This window comes from Salmo salar, chromosome ssa10 (genome assembly GCF_905237065.1).
Source record: "Salmo salar chromosome ssa10, Ssal_v3.1, whole genome shotgun sequence".
In the NCBI taxonomy this organism is placed as follows: domain Eukaryota; kingdom Metazoa; phylum Chordata; class Actinopteri; order Salmoniformes; family Salmonidae; genus Salmo; species Salmo salar.
In genome coordinates, this window is record NC_059451.1 from 105,006,782 (window position 1) to 105,027,331 (window position 20,550).

Below are 20,550 nucleotides of genomic sequence, written 5' to 3' on the forward strand. Positions count from 1 at the left end.
TCCATAAAGCTGCACATCTGCTTTCTCTCCATCGTGCACACACACTTTATCCCTCTCTTAAACACAGCGCACACATACAGAAATCACCTTCACAACCAAAACTCAAGGTGTCATGGACATCACTATATATCCCTCACAGTCATGAGCTGTGCTAGGACATAAATCATTTACTATTCATATATAAAGACAGGGATCTTTGGCTGTACATAGGTCATCATCCAGTAGCTGAGAATTACCATTTCAATAACTTTATTAAAGCTAGCAGCTGATGTGCCTCATATGTCAGAGTCTAGCCTCATTCCCATATTAATCATCCAGGGATGAGGCAGGAGGGAGACCAGGAATCACAGGTAGAATGAATTACCATACACTTAAGCTTGAATAAAGAGCTGTTTTTCTTATTTCCGATATGCTTCAAAGCAGTATGTCTTTGTCAACAAACTAATGATGAGATCAATAGCTGATGCAGGCTCAAATGATAGCTGCAACTGGCAAGGAACTAAACCTATTCAAGCCTCCATTGACGTTGCTGTAAATTAGTTACATTTGGACATGATACCTTAGTCATTCAGTCATGGTTAGTCATTCAGTCATGTAATGTTGTTTTCAGAAGTTGTTCCCATATCAAAAGGAACACGTCAGCTGTGAGCCAGCTGAGACTGTAGATGTTTAATCATCACAAGAGCAATCAGCCTCAAGGAGAACACTCCTGTTGTATGTCACCAATCATGAGAAGACACAGGGTCTCCCTGCCAACTCAGCAGGGACTCCTCTAGCACCAATCAACACACATGTAGGTAAACCAGTCAGTACACCTCCCATGTACATACAGTAGTTACAAATGCATGGCATGATGGAAGAGTGTAATTACGTGCACACACACACACACACACACACACACACACACACACACACACACACAGAATCTTATCATTGGTATGTTTTAGAGTATCAACCAGGTCTTTAATTTAGTGGTTACCATTTTAATTGGAAGCGACTCATATTTGATTTGATGAATGGTAATAAAAAAAACACCCCCAGGCAGACGAGCTGTTTCAGTAATGAGATTTGGTGGTGGAGATAGTTCACGTCAGGCTGCCTGATATAAGCACTCGCTGTAACACCTGGTATTAGATGATACTCAAATGATCTAGGCCTAATCCATAGCTTAACGTGTAGAAGTACACAGGACGAGATTACCTATATAAGCAAGCACGTTTCTCCCATATTTGTTTGTGAAAAAAAGATCTGTGTTAACTTCATCATACACAACACAGCCTAGCCACATGTTAAAGAGTCAAATATAAAGTAGGATACCGAAACAAAATACTAATTATTAAGCACTCAGAATGAGTTTTGTTATTCCCAAATTCCATAGGGAAACAAGTGAAGAATAAGCCCTTTTGATGTAACCAATGGAGGGATTCAGATGAGCCACTTATGTTATTCGAACTATCGCTCCATGAAACAATCTCTAGAAAGTGCTTGGGGCTGTCTATAATACTTAGTAAGTTTGTAACCGCATAAGGAACATTCTATCTTAATATTAATAGCAGCATCCGAGGGGGGAGGGTCAGCTCTCTCCCAACCCATTCCCAGAACCATCCCTTGAATCTAGCTGGAATACTAACCCCTCCACCTCAACCCAAAGCTATGGTTATACCATAAAAATACAATTACTAGAATGGAAAAGCCACTCAGACCACGGTAATTCCACTAGAATACTCATGGGTACACTCAATATGGCCGCCAGTCCACCCATCACAGAACATAGACTTGAATGGGAAAGCCTGTTCTAGTAATTATATTTCTCTGCCAACACTCTTTTCTGACCATCTCTATATAAGGCTGTGAACTCCCAGCTTCTCTAATGGGTGTATTTCACTCATCACCCAGCACCACTCAACCTTTCTCTCTGCCTCTGATGGTTATTAAACACAAAGCAGCCCAGTGTAATGACTGGTTTCATCAGAACAGCACCTGGATATTTTATTCTCTACATGGAGGAAGATAGAGTCATGATATAGAGGTTGTAATGGCAGGTTACAGGCCACATCACACTCAGAGAAGTAATGATTCAGTAACAGGCTTTTACAAAGGAGAGCTTGGATTGCGGAGGTGTCCAGTACAGCAATACACACAGTGTTAGATATTACTGTTGGTGCTCGGAACACCAGCACTTCGCTACACCCGCAATAACATCTGCTAAATATGTGTATGTGACCAATAAAATGTGATTTGATTTTGATTTACTCTATTCCATACTATGAAAGACCTCCGAGTGTGCTCACTTCTACGTTCCATAAAAAATGTAAAATGAAATATATATTCTATAGTATATTATAAATTACTTTTTGGAAGAAGAAGTAATTGTAAGGCTATCATTGCCAGGAGAGGCACCACAGGAAAGGCAGACTAAACCTCCATATGATCTACTGCTCACAGAATGGCATAAGAGTGATCTCTCCCTCATTACGCTAGCTGAACACAGTATTTTGTGAGGACAAACAGAGAGGAGAGAGAGACTGAGAGAAAGATAGAGGGAGAGAGAGTACCCCACCGCCACAGCTATAGAGAGCGTGCTCCTTTCTGTATTTCACTATTCCACAGGGCAATTGGGAAAGAGTGGTATTTAACGATGGCAGCCTCGTGACAGCTGTTTACATTCAGCACACATCAGTTAGAGAGAGAGAGAGCAGCCACGGTGGAATTATTGAAAACATTTTGTCTTCCAGAACAACAACTCCCTTACTTCCTGATTTCTTAATGTTATTGTTTTTGTTTATTGTATGTACCAAACTGTAATACTGCAAGTCAGCTTTCAGCTGCCAATGTATACAGTAATAACACTATAGGACTGACTATACTAACTATATACTGTATAGAACCCCTTTTTAATTATCATTTAATCTGACTATTCTCTCATTGATTTAATTTACTTATTTCAGCAATTTGAGTTTGGGTTTTCAGTATAGTTGTTTACTGTTTGTGGGGCATATTATACTGTTTTAGTCCCATGTACCTCAGTTGGTAGAGCATGACGCTTGCAGAGCCAGGGTTGTGGGTTCAATTCCCACGGGGGACCAGCATGAAAAAAGTATTAAAATCTATGAACTCACTACTGTAAGGCTTTGGATAAGAGCATCTGCTAAATGTTAAATTGTTTAATGTCACTCCTAAATCACTATGATAAATAAAATAGTTTTTCTTCATTGTATTTCTTTACCCCCTTTTTCTCCGCAATTTTGTGATTATGATCTTGTCTCATTTCTGCAACTCCCCATTAGGCTCGGGAGAGGCGAAGGTCAAGTCATGTGTTTTCTGAAGCATGACCCGCCAAGCCACGCTTCTTAACACCCGCTCGCTTAACCCAGAAGCACCAATGTGTTGGAGGGAACACTGATCAACTGATGACCTAGGTCAGCCTGCAGGCACCGGGCCTGCCACAAGGAGTCGCTAGAGCATAATGAGCCAAGTAAAGCCCCCCCCTGGCCAAACCCTCCCCTAACCTGGACAACGCTGGGCCAATTGTGCACTGCCATATGGGACTCCCGGTCACAGCCGGTTGTGACAGGGCCTGGGATTAAACCTCAGGCGTTAGTGATGCTGCAACAGTGCGATGCAGTGCCTTAGACTGCTGCGCCACTCGGGAGGCCCCCTTGTATTTTTAACAGAGCTGAGATTCACTTTGAAGTGTAAAGTGTAGGAATAGCCTTCAGGTGAAACCAGTCATTGATTCAGACATGGTGGCGTAGCAGTAAGATCGTAATGCTGTGAACCAATAAGTTGTGAGTTTAAATCCCAGGACATGTTAAATAATAATTACTGTATGGGTAAAATGTGTTTTTTATGGGAAGAATGTTTCTTTGCGACCTTCATGTGACGTCCCCGGGACAAACCAGAAACTAGACAAAAAACTCCAGGGGACCATGACACAACGACCCAAGAACGTTCAGGGGACCATGAAACAACATCACAAGAAAGTCCTAAAAACATCCCCGGGACAAACCGGGAACAAGACAAAACCTCCATAGGACCATGACACAACGCCCTGACGACTTTAGGCGACATTTTGTGATGTTCAATAGAGATAACCCTAAGGATGTGGGCTGGACGGATATATGACTGGGAAGGGGCCTGACGTCAGTGCTGAGACCCATGATTGGCCCCTGTAGAACATGCATGCACACACACACAGGGCTGCCTCTAGCGTTTTGGGTGCTCTAAGCAAGATTTGGTTGGCGCACAATGCAAAAGAACACACACACACACACACACACACACACACACACACACACACACACTTCAATCCTCTCTGTCTATACTGGCCACTCACATGTGAGATTATAACCTGAATCTTCACACAAAAAGCCCTCCTTCAATCAGCACTGTGTGCAACAAGCATTCAACACAAGCTGGTACAGAAATCTGAAGGTCCAGATTTCTATCAGTTTCATTTTACCCTGTGCCTTGTTTCACAATGATTCTCCCTCCCTCCCTCTCCATCTCTTTCTTTCTCCACCCCCACCTTCCCTTTATCTATTTTCTTGCTCTAAATATAAACCCTTCTTGACCACCCCTCTCTCTGTCTCGCTCTCTGTCTTTCTCTCACCCAGTGCAAGGTCTTGGTGATGGGGAGTGAGAGGCTCTGTGCTTCCCTCTTCCCTACTCAAAGCCCGCTCTCTGTCCTTTTCCTTCCCTTCATCCCTTCTCACTCTCTCCCTCTCCCCACATAATCAAGAGGGCAGCAGCTTTTTAAGATCTGAACAATGACCCATGGGAGGAAGGGAAGGAGGGAGGAATGTTAAGTTGGGATGGAGAGAGGGAAGGAGCATTCTGCTCTACAGCTCTACACACAGCCTGGCCCTCATTTCATCCTGTCCAAAGGAATAGAAAGAGAATAGGAGAGGCAATGAGAGAACATCCCCTCTCAGAGAAAGGTCTATCTGAGGCCCCTTCTCCCAGGCAGGATGTAGATGAATAATTTAGACAGGAAAGGTAAGCTGCTGCTGCGGCAGACCGCTATGGCTACGGCTTCTGCTCTGACTAGCACACACTGGGCCTGGCAGATTAGCTCTGTATGCTGTGTGTGCAGGAGCATTGGCATCTCTCTCTCTCTCTCTCTCTCTCTCTCTCTCTCTCTCTCTCTCTCTCTCTCTCTCTCTCTCTCTCTCTCATTCTCGCTCTCTCACTATTTCTCGCTCTTTGTCTCTTTCTCATGGTCTCTCTCCCTGCTTGTTATGAAGAATAACAAGTTATTACTGATTTCAAAAAGTATATATTTGTCACATACTTTGTAAACAACAAGTGTAGACTGACAGTGAATGTAGCCTATGTCTGAGATATACAGATGTAAGATCTTAATTTGATCACCCTGTTGTTGCAGGAAATGACCTGCACTGCAGGAAATGCAAACTTTTAGTTTACTCAAGGTTTAAAAAGGCTTCTAAAAGTTGTTTACTGAACAAAAATATAAACAATTTTACTGAGTTACAGTTTATATAAGGAAATCAGTCAATTGAAATAAATTCATCCCCTTCAGACAATGCCGCAGGTGAAAAAGACAGATGTGGATGTCTTAGGCTGGCGTGGTTACACCTGGTCTGCGGTTGTGAGGCCATTTGGACGTACTGACAAATTCTCTAAAATTACGTTGGAAGCGGCTTATGGTAGAGAAATGAACATTCAATTCTCTGGCAACAGCTTTGGTGGATTCGAAGCAAAATTTTGAACCATTGATAGGCTACTTAGTTTCAATTCCTTACACTTACATTTGCGACCACGACCATGCATGCCAATTGCACAATCTCTCAAAACTTGAGACATCTGTGGCATTGTGTTGTGTGACAAAACTGCACATTTAAACATTTCTGGGATTTTTTATTTCAGCTCATGAAACTTGGGACCAACACTTTACATGTTGCGTTTATATTTTTGTTCAGTGCAATTTACACTTTAAAATGTTAGACTTGATTTGCCCAAATGTACCGCACCCCTTAAAATCCTGCATCTGTACACAATAGAGTTTGTGCGAAATTAGTTCAGACAGCATGAGTGATGTTTTGACCTTTGACCTGTGCTTTGGGCAGAGGCTCAGAAGAATCTCAAAGACACCTCTTCCTGCCAGGCCTGGCATTGTGCTATAGGATTACAGCAGCTCTTAGTGCTTCATAGCAAACAGGCCTTACCTCTGCAACACCCATAGAGGCCAGCACCAACCAAAAATAGTCACAGGGCACAAAAAGAAGAGGAGCCCTGAATAACTCATCACCTTTTATCTGTAACTTAAAAGGGAAACTGCACCCAAAAACAACATTTTGGAATTTGTGTCATTAGTCCATTGTTGATATATAGTATACCCAAAATGTTTTGCAACTCAGCAATCATGTTTTCAAGATATTTAATATTCAAAATACAAAATATTTATGTATTTTCCGTTGTATATATTGATTGCTGACGTGCAAAACATTTTTGGACTATGTCAACAATGGACTAATTAAAAAAATACCAAAAGATTTTGGGTGGAATTTTCCTTTAAACTATAGATGACAAGCTCCCTATTGTACCTATAGTAACACTGAACCCTGTACCCCCAATCTCTTCCTCTATCTTTACACTCTCACTTCCTTTCTTCCTCTCTCTCTCTCACTCTCTATTCTTTCATTTTCTCTCTTTCATTCTCTCTCTTCCCTCTCTCCCTCCCGGTGCGGTGGGGAGGGGAGCAGAGCAGCAAAGCATGGGCAGCCCAGGCTGAAACATGTCATTTAAGATGCGTTGGTCTCTCCTCCTTTTCCATCTTGAGTCTTAACACCTTCTGCATGTCATTAGGGGCCTTGCTTTGCTTCAACTCATTCTGTTATTTAGGGAGATACAGTGAGGGAAAAAAGTATTTGATCGCCTGCTGATTTTGTACGTTTGCCCAGTGACAAAGAAATGATCAGTCTATAATTTTAATGGTAGGTTTATTTGAACAGTGAGAGACAGAATAACAACAAAAAAATCCAGAAAAATGCATGTCAAAAATGTTATAAATTGATTTGCATTTTAATGAGGGAAATAAGTATTTGACTCCCTCTGAATCAGAAAGATTTCTGACTCCCAGGTGTCTTTTATACAGGTAACGAGCTGAGATTAGGAGCACACTCTTAAAGGGAGTGCTCCTAATCTCAGCTTGTTACCTGTATAAAAGACACCTGTCCACAGAAGCAATCAATCAGATTCCAAACTCTCCACCATGGCCAAGACCAAAGAGCTCTCCAAGGATGTCAGGGACAAGATTGTAGACCTACACAAGGCTGGAATGGGCTACAAGACCATCGCCAAGCAGCTTGGTGAGAAGGTGACAACAGTTGGTGCGATTATTCGCAAATGGAAGAAACACAAAACAACTGTCAATCTCCCTCGGCCTGGGGCTCCATGCAAGATCTCACCTCGTGGAGTTGCAATGATCATGAGAACAGTGAGGAATCAGCCCAGAACTACACGGGAGGATCTTGTCAATGATCTCAAGGCAGCTGGGACCATAGTCACCAAGAAAACAATTGGTAACACACTACGCCGTGAAGGACTGAAATCCTGCAGCGCCCGCAAGGTCCCCCTGCTCAAGAAAGCACATATACATGCCCGTCTGAAGTTTGCCAATGAACATCTGAATGATTCAGAGGACAACTGGGTGAAAGTGTTGTGGTCAGATGAGACCAAAATGGAGCTCTTTGGCATCAACTCAACTCACCGTGTTTGGAGGAGGAGGAATGCTGCCTATGACCCCAAGAAAACCATCCCCACCGTCAAACATGGAAGTGGAAACATTATGCTTTGGGGGTGTTTTTCTGCTAAGGGGACAGGACAACTTCACCGCATCAAAGGGACGATGGACGGGGCCATGTACCATCAAATCGTGGGTGAGAACCTCCTTCCCTCAGCCAGGGCATTGAAAATGGGTCGTGGATGGGTATTCCAGCATGACAATGACCCAAAACACACGGCCAAGGCATCAAAGGAGTGGCTCAAGAAGAAGCACATTAAGGTCCTGGAGTGGCCTAGCCAGTCTCCAGACCTTAATCCCATAGAAAATCTGTGGAGGGAGCTGAAGGTTCGAGTTGCCAAACGTCAGCCTCGAATCCTTAATGACTTGGAGAAGATCTGCAAAGAGGAGTGGCACAAAATCCCTCCTGAGATGTGTGCAAACCTGGTGGCCAACTACAAGAAACATCTGACCTCTGTGATTGCCAACAAGGGTTTTGCCACCAAGTACTAAGTCATGTTTTGCAGAGGGGTCAAATACTTATTTCCCTCATTAAAATGCAAATCATTTTATAACATTTTTGACATGCGTTTTTCTGGATTTTTTTGTTGTTATTCTGTCTCTCACTGTTCAAATACACCTACCATTAAAATTATAAACTGATCATTTCTTTGTCAGTGGGCAAACGTACAAAATCAGCAGGGGATCAAATACTTTTTTCCCTCACTGTAAGAAGGGCAAATGAATGAAGGGAGCCCCTGAGCGCAGTGACACTTAGAGAGAGAGAGAGAGAAATACGTGCAGTTAGTGACACATTTGCAAGTTTGGCTCTAGCCTGAGTGGCAGAGTCAGAAGAAACAACATGGCTCTTCTCAGGAAGAGAGCGAGATGAGATGATTGAGTCACCAGCGTGTCTCTGCTGGAGGCTCGGCTAGCGTAGCCCGCCTTCTGCCAGCTCCTACAGAAACAACCAGAACACACGTGAGATAAATTATGGCTAACATCTTAATCCACAGATCATGCTTGTGAATGAAAATGACAATTAGAATGAATTACCAAAAAACAACTATAATCGATGGAACATGTCAAATATTTTGTAATGACCAGGATAAGCTGCAGATTATTTGAAAGAATTAAAGAGTGTGTGGATCTTTCAATGTGTGCGGTTCTGTTTTCAATACCATCTACTGTAACAGTATACAGTTGAAGACGAAAGTTTACATACACCTTAGCCAGATACATTTAAACTCAGTTTTTCACAATTCCTGACATTTAATTCAAGTAAAAATTCCCTGTTTTAGGCGAGTTAGGATCACCACTTTATTTTAAGAATGTGAAATGTCAGAATAATAGTAGAGAGAATTATTTATTTCAGCTTTTATTTCTTTCATCACATTCCCAGTGGGTCAGAGGTTTACATACACTCAATTAGTATTTGGTAGCATTGCCTTTAAATTGTTTAACATGGGTCAAATGTTTTGGGTAGCCTTCCACAAGCTTCCCACAATAAGTTGGGTGAATTGTGGCCCATTCCTCCTGACAGAGCTGGTGTAACTGAGTCAAGTTTGTAGGCCTTCTTGCTCGCACACGCTTTTTCAGTTCTGCCCACACATTTTACATAGGATTGAGGTTAGGGCTTTGTGATGGCCACTCCAATACCTTGACTTTGTTGTCCTTCAGCCATTTTGCCACAACTTTGGAAGTATGCTTGGGGTCATTGTCCATTTGGAAGACCCATTTGCGACCAATCTTTAACTTCCTGACTGATATCTTGAGATGTTGCTTCAATATATCCACATCATTTTCCGTCCTCATGAAGCCATCTATTTTGTGAAGTGCACCAATCCCTCCTGCAGTAAAGCACCCCCACAACATGATGCTGCCACCCCCGTGTTTCACGGTTGGGATGGTGTTCTTCGGCTTGCAAGCCTCCCCCTTTTCTCCTCCAAACATAACGATGGTCATTATGGCCAAACAGTTCTATTTTTGTTTCATCATACCAGAGGACATTTCTCCAAAAGTACGATCTTTGTCCCCATGTGCAGTTGCAAACAGCAGTCTGGCTTTTTTATGGTAGTTTTGGAGCAGTGGCTTCTTCCTTGCTGAGCGGCCTTCAGGTTATGTCGATATAGGACTCGTTTTACTGTGGATATAGATACTTTTGTATCTGTTTCCTCCAGCATCTTAACAAGGTCCTTTGCTGTTGTTCTGGGATTGATTTGCACTTTTTGCACCAAACTACCTTCATCTCTAGGAGACAGAACGTGTCTCCTTCCTGAGCGGTATGACGGCTGCGTGGTCCCATGGTGTTTATACTTACGTACTATTGTTTGTACAGATGCACGTGGTACCTTCGGGTGGTTGGAAATTGCTCCCAAGGATGAACCAGACTTGTGGAGGTCTACAATTTTTTTCTGAGGTCTTGGCTGATTTCTTTTGATTTTATGACGATGTCAAGCAAAGAGGCACTGAGTTTTTAGGTAGGCCTTGAAATACATCCACAGGTACACCTCCAATTGACTCAAATGGTGTCAATTAGCCTATCAGAAGCTTCTAAAGCCATGACATCATTTTCTGGAATTTTCCAAGCTGTTTACAGGCACAGTCAACTTAGTGTATGTAAACTTCTGACCCACTGGAATTGTGATACAGTGAATTATATGTGAACTAATCTGTCTGTAAACAATTGTTGTAAAAATTACTTGTGTCATGCACAAAGTAGATGTCCTAACCGACTTGCCAAAACTATAATTTGTTAACAAGACATTTGTGGAGTGGTTGAAAAACGAGTTTTAATGACTCCAGCCTAAGTGTATGTAAATTTCCCACTTCAACTGTATGTACCTGACACAATCATTCAAAATACTTTCAGGAGCGGATCAACCTTGTGGTAGCAGGTAAAAACACCACGCAGTCAGTCTCTTTCACTGTACTGAAAGGCCGTGGGTTGAGTTAGCTGTGATGAGCACGGTAGGAGAAGTGAGAGAGAGAAACTGACCTTCACACTGCAGTCACCTGCCAGATGTCTGGTCAAATGTAGATCAAGCTAGCCTATAAAAGAGTTTATGTCCACAGGTACTGCTGTGTATCTGATCAAGTTCCCAAAGTCAAACTAACATTTTTCACCCCGATTGTTGAAAACCCCAATTTCCCTCACCAACTAGCTACATACAGCTCACTAGCCCTCCATAGAGATGTGTATTAACCCTGCCATAACATGAGTTCTTCGGCTGTACGTTATTGTAACATTTCTCGTACGATGTTGTGAAAACCTGCTTCTGATCAAGACACCTTAAAAAGGTTCAGGAGTGTAACATTTTGAGGTAGGTGAGTCCAGACTCCAGAGCAATCAATCTTATAGTAGCAGAGGACTTTCAAAAGGCTTCAAAAAACAGTAGAGTTGTTGACAACAGTGTTGTTAATAGACTGTAATTATCAGTGGTGCAGCCTTTCAGTAAAACTACCCTTAAGACAAATGATATCCAGTCCCATCAGCAGACAGTACTCTTCATCTCAGCTCCTTCATTACAGTAGGCTATGTAACAGTAAATACTAGATCTTGTTGCGGTGCTTTGAAGGCTACAATTCAGTGCTCTATTTCAGAGAGGCAAGTCAGAGTACAAAAGGCTAAAAGTCCACTGCAGAAAATGTGCAATGAGAAAATAAATAACACCAAGATAAAAAAGGACATAAAACAGTGAGGAAGTGAGCGCTGATGCATTTTGATCAGGAAATAAAACACCAGAAGGCAAACAGGCAGAGTTAGTTAGTTTACACTAAGAGCTCTCTTTGTAGACACTTCCTCCCCTGTGAGTTGAAGGATTGAGAATTGGAGAGCAGAGAGCGGCGTATCGGCACGACGTAGAACGAGGGAAGAGGACATGAAAGAATGAAATAGTGTTTGACTCCAGACTCCAGACTCCAGACTCCAGTCTGTGCGTTTGATCCTGTCTTCTGGTCTGCTGTCTGCTCCACTCTTCTCTGTTCTCCACTGCACTGGCCTTGGTCAGGGTATTAGGATGCAGGAAGAGAGACGGGAGAGTGGAGGATCTAACAAGGCCATTACTGTGTTGAAATGGCACCCTATTCCATATATTGTGCACTACCCTATTCCATATATTGTGCACTGACCACAGACCTATGGACCCTAGGGAATAGGGTGCCATTTTGGACATACCCATGGCCTTGTTAGATCCTCCACTCCCCTGTCAAACTGTTTCTCTCCACTATTAGACCAGTGTTATGCTGCAGAGTTGATCGTGGCTGTGACAACAGAGGGTTGTGTGTGTGTGTGTGTGTGTGTGTGTGTGTGTGTGTGTGTGTGTGTGTGTGTGCGCGCTGCAAATCTTCATCTGGATGCCAGACAAAGAGCAGTTTTCATCCTTATTGAATGCAGTGAAAGCTTGCGTGCTGTCTGGGTTCTTTATTTCGCAATATAGTGGCAGCGCACATCAAACTGCAGGTCGCTGTGACCCCAGAGAAACAGATTGAAAATCCTCATTCTTAAAAATGTCAACCCACCCCTCCCTCTCTGCCCATCCCCCCAAGTCTCTCTCATTTATTTTTGTTCCAGCCAGGGCCCATCACTGTCTGTCTTTCACACTCATCACCTCTGCTGGCCTGCAGAGTGGTAGACTGGTACTGCTGCAGAGATGGACTTATTACAGCTAAGGTGGAGTTGATATAGGACTGGGTCTCTTGGTCATACACCCCTGCAAAATGATGGTATGTTATGTGGTGCTGCTGAAGCCCACAATACCAGATTGGGGTCAATTCCATTTCAATTGTCAATTCAGGAAGTAAAGTGACATTCAGAAAAATGGAATTGGAATTTCATTTTACTTCCTGAATTGACTGAATTGGAATGGAATTGACCTCAACTCTGTACAGTCTCACCATCAGGTGGAGCGGACAGTGCGGCCATTTACATTATGTGGTTTGGATCCTATTAGTATCAATAGACCATCATGGCAAACATACTGTCACAAACAATGAGGGCAATTATAGGTGATTGTGAACATAAGGTGCATACAGGAAAGCCAGAGGCCCATACTCACATATCTGGTGAAGAAGTCATCTACCTCAGCCTGCAGTTTGCTCTGACACTCTGGGTGAAGAGCCAGGAGGTAGCAGGTGAAGGCTAGGGTATTGCTACTGGTCTCATACCCCGCCAAGAAGAACACAAACGCCTGGCCCACTATCTCATCATCCGACATCATCCTCTTCTGGGTCTGGACCGAGCGCCTGTTGGGTGACTCATGGCTGACGTCAACATTTTCTTGCTGGTTTATGTGAGTGTGTGTGGGGGCCAGCTCATCTGCATGGTTGACCACATCAAAGTGCTCCAGCAACACACATTCCTTGCTGCTCCGCGTGTCCAGCATCAGCTGTAGGAAGTCTCGCCGCCGCTACATACAGAGAAACACACACACACACACACACACACACACACACACACACACACACACACACACACACACACACACACACACACACACACACACACACACACACACACACACACACACACACACACACACAGGGAGATCAAGATCAGAGAAGAGGAGGACAGGAGACATTACAAGTCCTTTAATATTTCATATCTTTTCCCATCTTTACAAAGGATAGTTAGACTGCCATAGTAATACCTCTTCAACTGGCTGCTCATCTCTCTGTCTGATGATCTTCTGAATGCAGTTGATGAAGAAGTTGTTCATCTCATCCCTCCTCTTGTTGGGGAGGACCCGGGCCAGAGGAATCAGGAATGGAAAAGCAACTGAAGACAAAATATAGTCTTTGTCACTCCATTTATGGCATCAACTATGGAATGCAGCAGTATTTCAATTGGACAATTCGACAAATTAGGAAGACTTTAAAGTGCTGATGAGTTAGTTGGCCTCAGGGCATGGCTCCACAGTACTCACTGAAGACGAACATGATGGGTGTGAAGAAGGAGAAAGAGAAGAACTTCTGGGCGTGGTGGACGAACGGGTCATCTGGGTCCTTCTGGGAGTCCACCTGAGTACCAAATGCAACGCTGGCTATCACGTCCATGGTGAAACAGCCAAAACACCTGAGGAGAGAGAACCAACCCAGTCAACACAATATGGTGTGTATGTACTGAATACCATACATAGAGCGCTTTTATACAATGATAATACAGCATCCACCTTGGAATTTACCACTAGAATAGCAGATCTGAGGCTGTCTGTAGACATTTGAATTTGTCATCTTTTTGTTAGGAAAATTACAGTATAACAGTTGTATAGCCGAATGACTGAGATTTCCTTCAGTTACAGTATAATGACCCTCCTGAGAGGGAGATATACTGTAGTTGCAGTACCTGTGAATGTCAAAGCTCTCTCCAGACTCAGCATGACAATTGAGGTTGGTGAGCAGGGTGTCAGTAGCCGTGTTGATCAGAGGACCCATCTGCATGGGGATAGAGACAGAGAAACACTCATCTAGATTCTGATATGAAAATGGGGTCGCGGGAGAATTTCCAAAAACCTGGTCAAATAAATAATATATACAGTACCAGTCAAATGTTTGGACACACCTACTCATTCAAGGGTTTTTATTTATTTTGACTATTTTCTACATTATAGAATAATAGTGAAGACATCAAAACTATGAAATAGCACTTATGGAATCATGTAGTAACCACAAAAGTGTTAAACACATCAAAATATATTTTATATTTGAAATTCTTCAAAGTACCCACCCTTTTTCTTGATGACAGCTTTGCACACTCTTGGCATTCTCTCAACCAGCTTCACCTGGAATGCTTTTCCAACAGTCTTGAAGAAGTTCCCACATATGCTGGGCACTTGTTGGCTGCTTTTCCTTCACTCTGCAGTCCAACTCATCCCAAACCTTCTCAATTGGGTTGAGGTCCGGTTGATTGTGGAGGCCAGGTTATCAGATGCAGCACTCCATCACTCTCCTTCTTGGTCAAATAGCCCTTACACAGCCTGGAGGTGTGTTTTGGGTCATTGTCCCGTTGAAAAACAAATTATAGTCCCACTAAGCGCAAACCAGCCATGCTGGTTATTTATTATTATTATTTTTCTTTTTTTAATTTAACCTTTACTTAACTAGGCAAGTCAGTTAAGAACAAATTATTATTTACAATGACGGCCTACACCGGCCAAACCCGGACGACGCGGTGCCAATTGTGCACCACCCTATGGGACTCCCAATCATGGCGATTGTGATACAGCCTGGAATCGAATCAGGGTGTCTGTAGTGACGCCTCAAGCACTGAGATGCACTGCCTTAGGCCGCTGCGCCACTCGGAAGCCCAAAAGTGTTAAGTGTGCCTTGAATTCTAAATAAATCACAGACAGTGTCACCAGCAAAGCACCCCCACACCATCACACCTCCATGCTTCACGGTGGGAACCACACATGCGGAGATCATCTGTTCACCTACTCTGCGTCTCACAAAAACACAGCGGTTGGAACCAAAAATCTAAAATTTGGACTCATCAGACCAAAGGACAGATTTCCACCGGTCTAATATCCATTGCTCGTGTTTCTTGGCCCAAGCAAGTCTCTTCTTTTTATTGGTGTCCTTTAGTAGTGGTTTCTTTGCAGCAAAACGACCATGAAGGCCTGACACGGAACCCAAACTGGCTGCGTGCGTGCGCCATCGTGCGCCATCGTGCATAAATGTATTTTGTCCCCCCACACCAAACGCGATCACGGCACGCAGGTTGAAATATCAAAACAAACTCTGAACCAATTATATTAATGTGGGGACAGGTCGAAAAGCATTAAACATGTATTGCTAGCTAATTTGTCCTGGAATATAAACATTGAGTTGTTATTTTACCAGAAATGCACAAGGTCCTCTACTCCGCCAATTAATCCACACATAAAACAGTCAACCGAATCATTTCTATTCATCTCTCTTCCTTCCAGGCTTTTTCTTCTCTTGACTTTATATACTGCTCAGAAAAATAAAGGGAACACTTAAACAACACATCCTAGATCTGAATGAAATAAATAATCTTATTAAAACCTTTTTTCTTTACATAGTTGAATGTGCTGACAACAAAATCACACAAAAATAATCAATGGAAATCCAATTTATCAACCCATGGAGGTCTGGATTTGGAGTCACACTCAAAATTAAAGTGGAAAACCACACTACAGGCTGATCCAACTTTGATGTAATGTCCTTAAAACGAGTCAAAATGAGGCTCAGTAGTGTGTGTGGCCTCCACGTGCCTGTATGACCTCCCTACAATGCCTGGGCATGTTCCTGATGAGGTGGCGGATGGTCTCCTGAGGGATCTCCTCCCAGACCTGGACTAAAGTATCCGCCAACTCCTGGACAATCTGTGGTGCAACGTGATGTTGGTAGATGGAGCGAGACATGATGTCCCAGATGTGCTCAATTGGATTCAGGTCTGGGGAACGGGCGGGCCAGTCCATAGCATCAATGCCTTCCTCTTGCAGGAACTGCTGACACACTCCAGCCACATGAGGTCTAGCATTGTCTTGCATTAGGAGGAACCCAGGGCCAACCGCACCAGCATATGGTCTCACAAGGGGTCTGAGGATCTCATCTCGATACCTAATGGCAGTCAGGCTACCTCTGGCGAGCACATGGAGGGCTGTGCGGCCCCCCAAAGAAATGCCACCCCACACCATGACTGACCCACCGCCAAACCGGTCATGCTGGAGGATGTTGCAGGCAGCAGAACGTTCTCCATGGCGTCTCCAGACTCTGTCACGTCTATCACCTGCTCAGTGTGAACCTGCTTTCGTCTGTGAAGAGCACAGGGCGCCAGTGGCGAATCTTGGTGTTCTCTGGCAAATGCCAAACGTCCTGCACGGTGTTGGGGCTGTAAACACAACCCCCACCTGTGGACGTCGGGCCCTCATACCACCCTCATGGAGTCTGTTTCTGACCGTTTGAGCAGACACATGCACATTTGTGGCCTGCTGGAGGTCATTTTGCAGGGCTCTGGCAGTGCTTCTCCTGCTCCTCCTTGCACAAAGGCGGAGGTAGCGGTCCTGCTGCTGGGTTGTTGCCCTCCTACGGCCTCCTCCACGTCTCCTGATGTACTGGCCTGTCTCCTGGTAGCGCCTCCATGCTCTGGACACTACGCTGACAGACACAGCAAACCTTCTTGCCACAGCTCGCATTGATGTGCCATCCTGGATGAGCTGCACTACCTGAGCCACTTGTGTGGGTTGTAGACTCCGTCTCATGCTACCACTAGAGTGAAAGCACCGCCAGCATTCAAAAGTGACCAAAACATCAGCCAGGAAGCATAGGAACTGAAAAGTGGTCTGAGGTCCCCACCTGCAGAACCACTCCTTTATTGGGGGTGTCTTGCTAATTGCCTATAATTTCCACCTGTTGTCTATTCCATTTGCACAACAGCATGTGAAATTTATTGTCAATCAGTGTTGCTTCCTAAGTGGACAGTTTGATTTCACAGAAGTGTGATTGACTTGGAGTTACATTGTGTTGTTTAAGTGTTCCCTTTATTTTTTTGAGCAGTGTACTATGATTGCAACTTTCATAAATTAGGTGCATTACCGCCACTGACCTCGGTCGTCTTTCAGTCACCCATGTGGGTATAACCAATGAGGAGATGGCACGTGGGTACCTGCTTCTATAAACCAATGAGGAGATGGGAGAGGCAGGACTTGCAGTGCGATCTGCGTCACAAATAGAACTGACTTCTATTTTAGCCCTTGGCAACGCTGACGCTCGTTGGCGCACACGAGCAGTGTGGGTGCAATAATTGAATAAAATAGATTTCGAAATTTATTTTGCAACGCTCACGCACGTGACGCGAGCGGTGTAGTCAGCCTGTCATTCACGCAGTCTCCTCTGAAAAGTTGATGTTGAGATGTGTCTGTTACTTTAACTCGGTGAAGCATTTATTTGGCCTGAAATTTCTGAGGCTGGTATCTCTAATGAACTTATCCTCTGCAGCAGAGGTAACTCTGGGTCTTCCTTTCCTGTGTCGGTCCTCATGAGAGCCAGTTTCATCATATGGCTTGATGGTTTTTGCGATAGGGCTATCTTCTGTATACCAACCCTACCTTGTCACAACACAACTGATTGGCTCAAACACATTAAGAAGGAAAGAAATTCTACAAATTAACTTTTAACAAGGCACACCTGTTAATTGAAGTGCATTTCAGGTGACTACCTCATGAATCTGGTTGAGAGAATGCCAAGAGTGTGTAAAGCTGTCATCAAGGCAAAGGGTGGCTACTTTGAAGAATCTAAAATCTAAAATATATTTTTATTTGTTTAACACTTTTTTGGTTACTACATGATTCCATATGTGTTATTTCATAGTTTTGATGTCTTCAATATTATTCTACAATGTAGAAAATAGTAAAAAATAAATAAAACCCAGGAATGAGTAGGCGTGTCCAAACTTTTGACTGGTACTATATATAATATCATCTTTGTTTCTCAAAATCATTGTAATGGTTAACCTTAAAAATCTAAACGAAAATGATTCAAGTCTAAAATTCAACCAGAGGTTGCCATTAGATCGTTGCAAAAGGCCGCACTTGACCGTTGCACTTGAATCATTCCCACGGTGAATGGCTAAGCCCGCTACGCTATGAAACCACACACTATTGCAGAGACTTGTTACTGGCCGCATTTGATATGGTGAAAACAATGTGTGGGGAGGCAGAGGCACAGAAACTCACATTAATACCTTGTCAGATATCACTGTGAAACTAAGAATTGATGCTATTGCTAGCAATCAAGAGGTAACTCTGACTGAATGAGTCAAACAACTCCCCACCTTATGATCTTCAAATGGACCTTAGCTGTGAGGGCCGAGATGCCCAACAGTTCGCTACATGTCAGAGGATGCTATTCATGAGGAATGTCTCATGATTCCCGAACATGAAATGTTCAGTGTGCTGCGTGGCTATATTGACGAATAACTGATTCCATGGGATCGAATGGTGGGCTTTTGCACAGATGGCGCTCCATCTAGGCGGGACGGCGGGCAGGCCTCTGCACAGTAGTTATGTGTCTCCCTCTGCCATATGGACGCACTGTATGATAAACCCACTGAGCTATAATGGAGACACCGCGAACAACTGACGGCAAAAGAGCTTAATGCAGAACTCTGAGACATGCAGCAGGTAACTTCAATTGTAAACTACATCGCACACGCCTGTTCACAAAACTATGTGGATATATGGGATCAGAGCATGACAATGTTCTATTTCACACCGAGGCTTGGTGGTTATCAAGGGGGAGTGTTGGAACGATTTTTCGAATTGAGAGAGGAACTGTTGTTATTCACAATAGATGTAAAAAACAGACTTTGTTCTTTCTGCGTAATGAAAAGAAAATGTGTCTCCTTGCCTATGTAACAGACATATTTAGGAAACTGAAAAAACTGAACACAAGCATGCAGGGGAAATACAAATATATTCTACAGATGTGTGACCGAACCAGCGAAATCCATTTGACTGTGATCCTGGCTCAGTTGACATGCAGGTAAGTGAAATCGAACAGCTGATCGAGCTGTCATGTGACCGACTGCTGTAGACAACGCATTCACAGGTCACTATGGAGACAATTATAGAATGGCAAGTCACGTAGCAGTCGTTCAATCTTCTCGGTGTAACAGTTGGGATAATGGGACAATTTGAAGTACAAATCATATCTTATCCCTGGATTGAGGTACGTTTTTCGAGCCATATCTCACGCCGGCACCGCTGTGTATTAATCTGCACAAGAAGCCTGTCTGACCCTAGTGCAGCTGTAAGCAAGCTGGTTGGATCTGCTGGCTAATGCCTATGTACAATGCATACGAAAAGTATTCAGACTCCTTGACTTTTTCCACATTTTGTTCAGTTACAGCCTTAATCTAAAATTGATTGAATATTTTTTTCCCCTCATCAATCTACACACAATACCCTATAAAGACAAAGCAAAAACTGTTTTTTAGAATTTCGGCCAAATTTATCACATTTACATAAGTATTCAGACCCTTTACTCAGTACTTTGTTGAAGCACCTTTGGCAGCGATTACAGCCTCGAGTCTTCTTGGGTATGACGCTACAAGCTTGGCACACCTGTATTTGGGGAGCTTCTCTCATTATTCTCTGCAGATCCTCTCAAGCTCTGCCTGGTTGGATGGGGAGTGTCGCTGGACACCTATTTTCAGGTCTCTCCAGAGATGTTCGATTGGTCCAGGCTCTGGTTGGGCCACCCAAGGACATTCAAAGACTTGTCCCGAAGCCTCTCCTGCTTTGTCTTGGCTGTGTGCTTACGGTCATTGTCCTGTTGGAAGGTGAATCCATCCCCCCAGTCTGAGGTCCTGAGTGCTCTGGAGCAGGTTTTCATCAATGGTCTCTCTGTACTTTGCTCCGTTCATCTTTCCCTCAATCCTGACCAGTCTCCCAGTCCCTTCCACTGAAAAACATCCCCACAGCATGATGCTGCCACCACCATGCTTCACCGTAGCGATGGTGCCAGATTTCCTCCAGACGTGACGCTTGGCATTCAGGCCAAAGAGTTGAATCTTGGTTTCATCAGACCAGAGAATCTTGTTTCTCATGGTCTGAGAGTCTTTGGGTGCCTTTTGGCAAACTCCAAGCGGACTGTTATGTGCCTTTTACTGAGGAGTGGCTTCCATCTGGCCACTCTACCATAAAGGCCTGATTGGTATAGTGCTGCAGAGATGGTTGTCCCATCTCCACAGAGGAACTCTGGCCCTTCTCCCCCGATTGCTCAGTTTGGCCAGGAGGCCAGCTCTATGAAGAGTCTTGGTGGTTCCAAACTTTTCCATTTAA

The 20,550-nt window shown here is 43.7% G+C and overlaps 1 protein-coding gene across 2 annotated transcripts in view; it reads right to left on the reverse strand.

The window, feature by feature from the left end:
* LOC106561393 (thromboxane-A synthase) overlaps nucleotides 1–20,550 on the reverse strand; it is a 133,223-nt gene that overhangs the window by 28,214 nt on the left and 84,459 nt on the right. For both annotated transcript variants that reach the window (XM_014125329.2, XM_014125330.2), the window contains exons 7-10: nucleotides 14,088–14,176; nucleotides 13,669–13,817; nucleotides 13,393–13,520; nucleotides 12,802–13,152 (exon numbers count right to left, since the gene is read on the reverse strand). In XM_014125329.2, coding sequence (XP_013980804.2) covers nucleotides 12,802–13,152; nucleotides 13,393–13,520; nucleotides 13,669–13,817; nucleotides 14,088–14,176 — 717 coding nt within the window. The remainder of the gene's footprint in view (nucleotides 1–12,801; nucleotides 13,153–13,392; nucleotides 13,521–13,668; nucleotides 13,818–14,087; nucleotides 14,177–20,550) is intronic.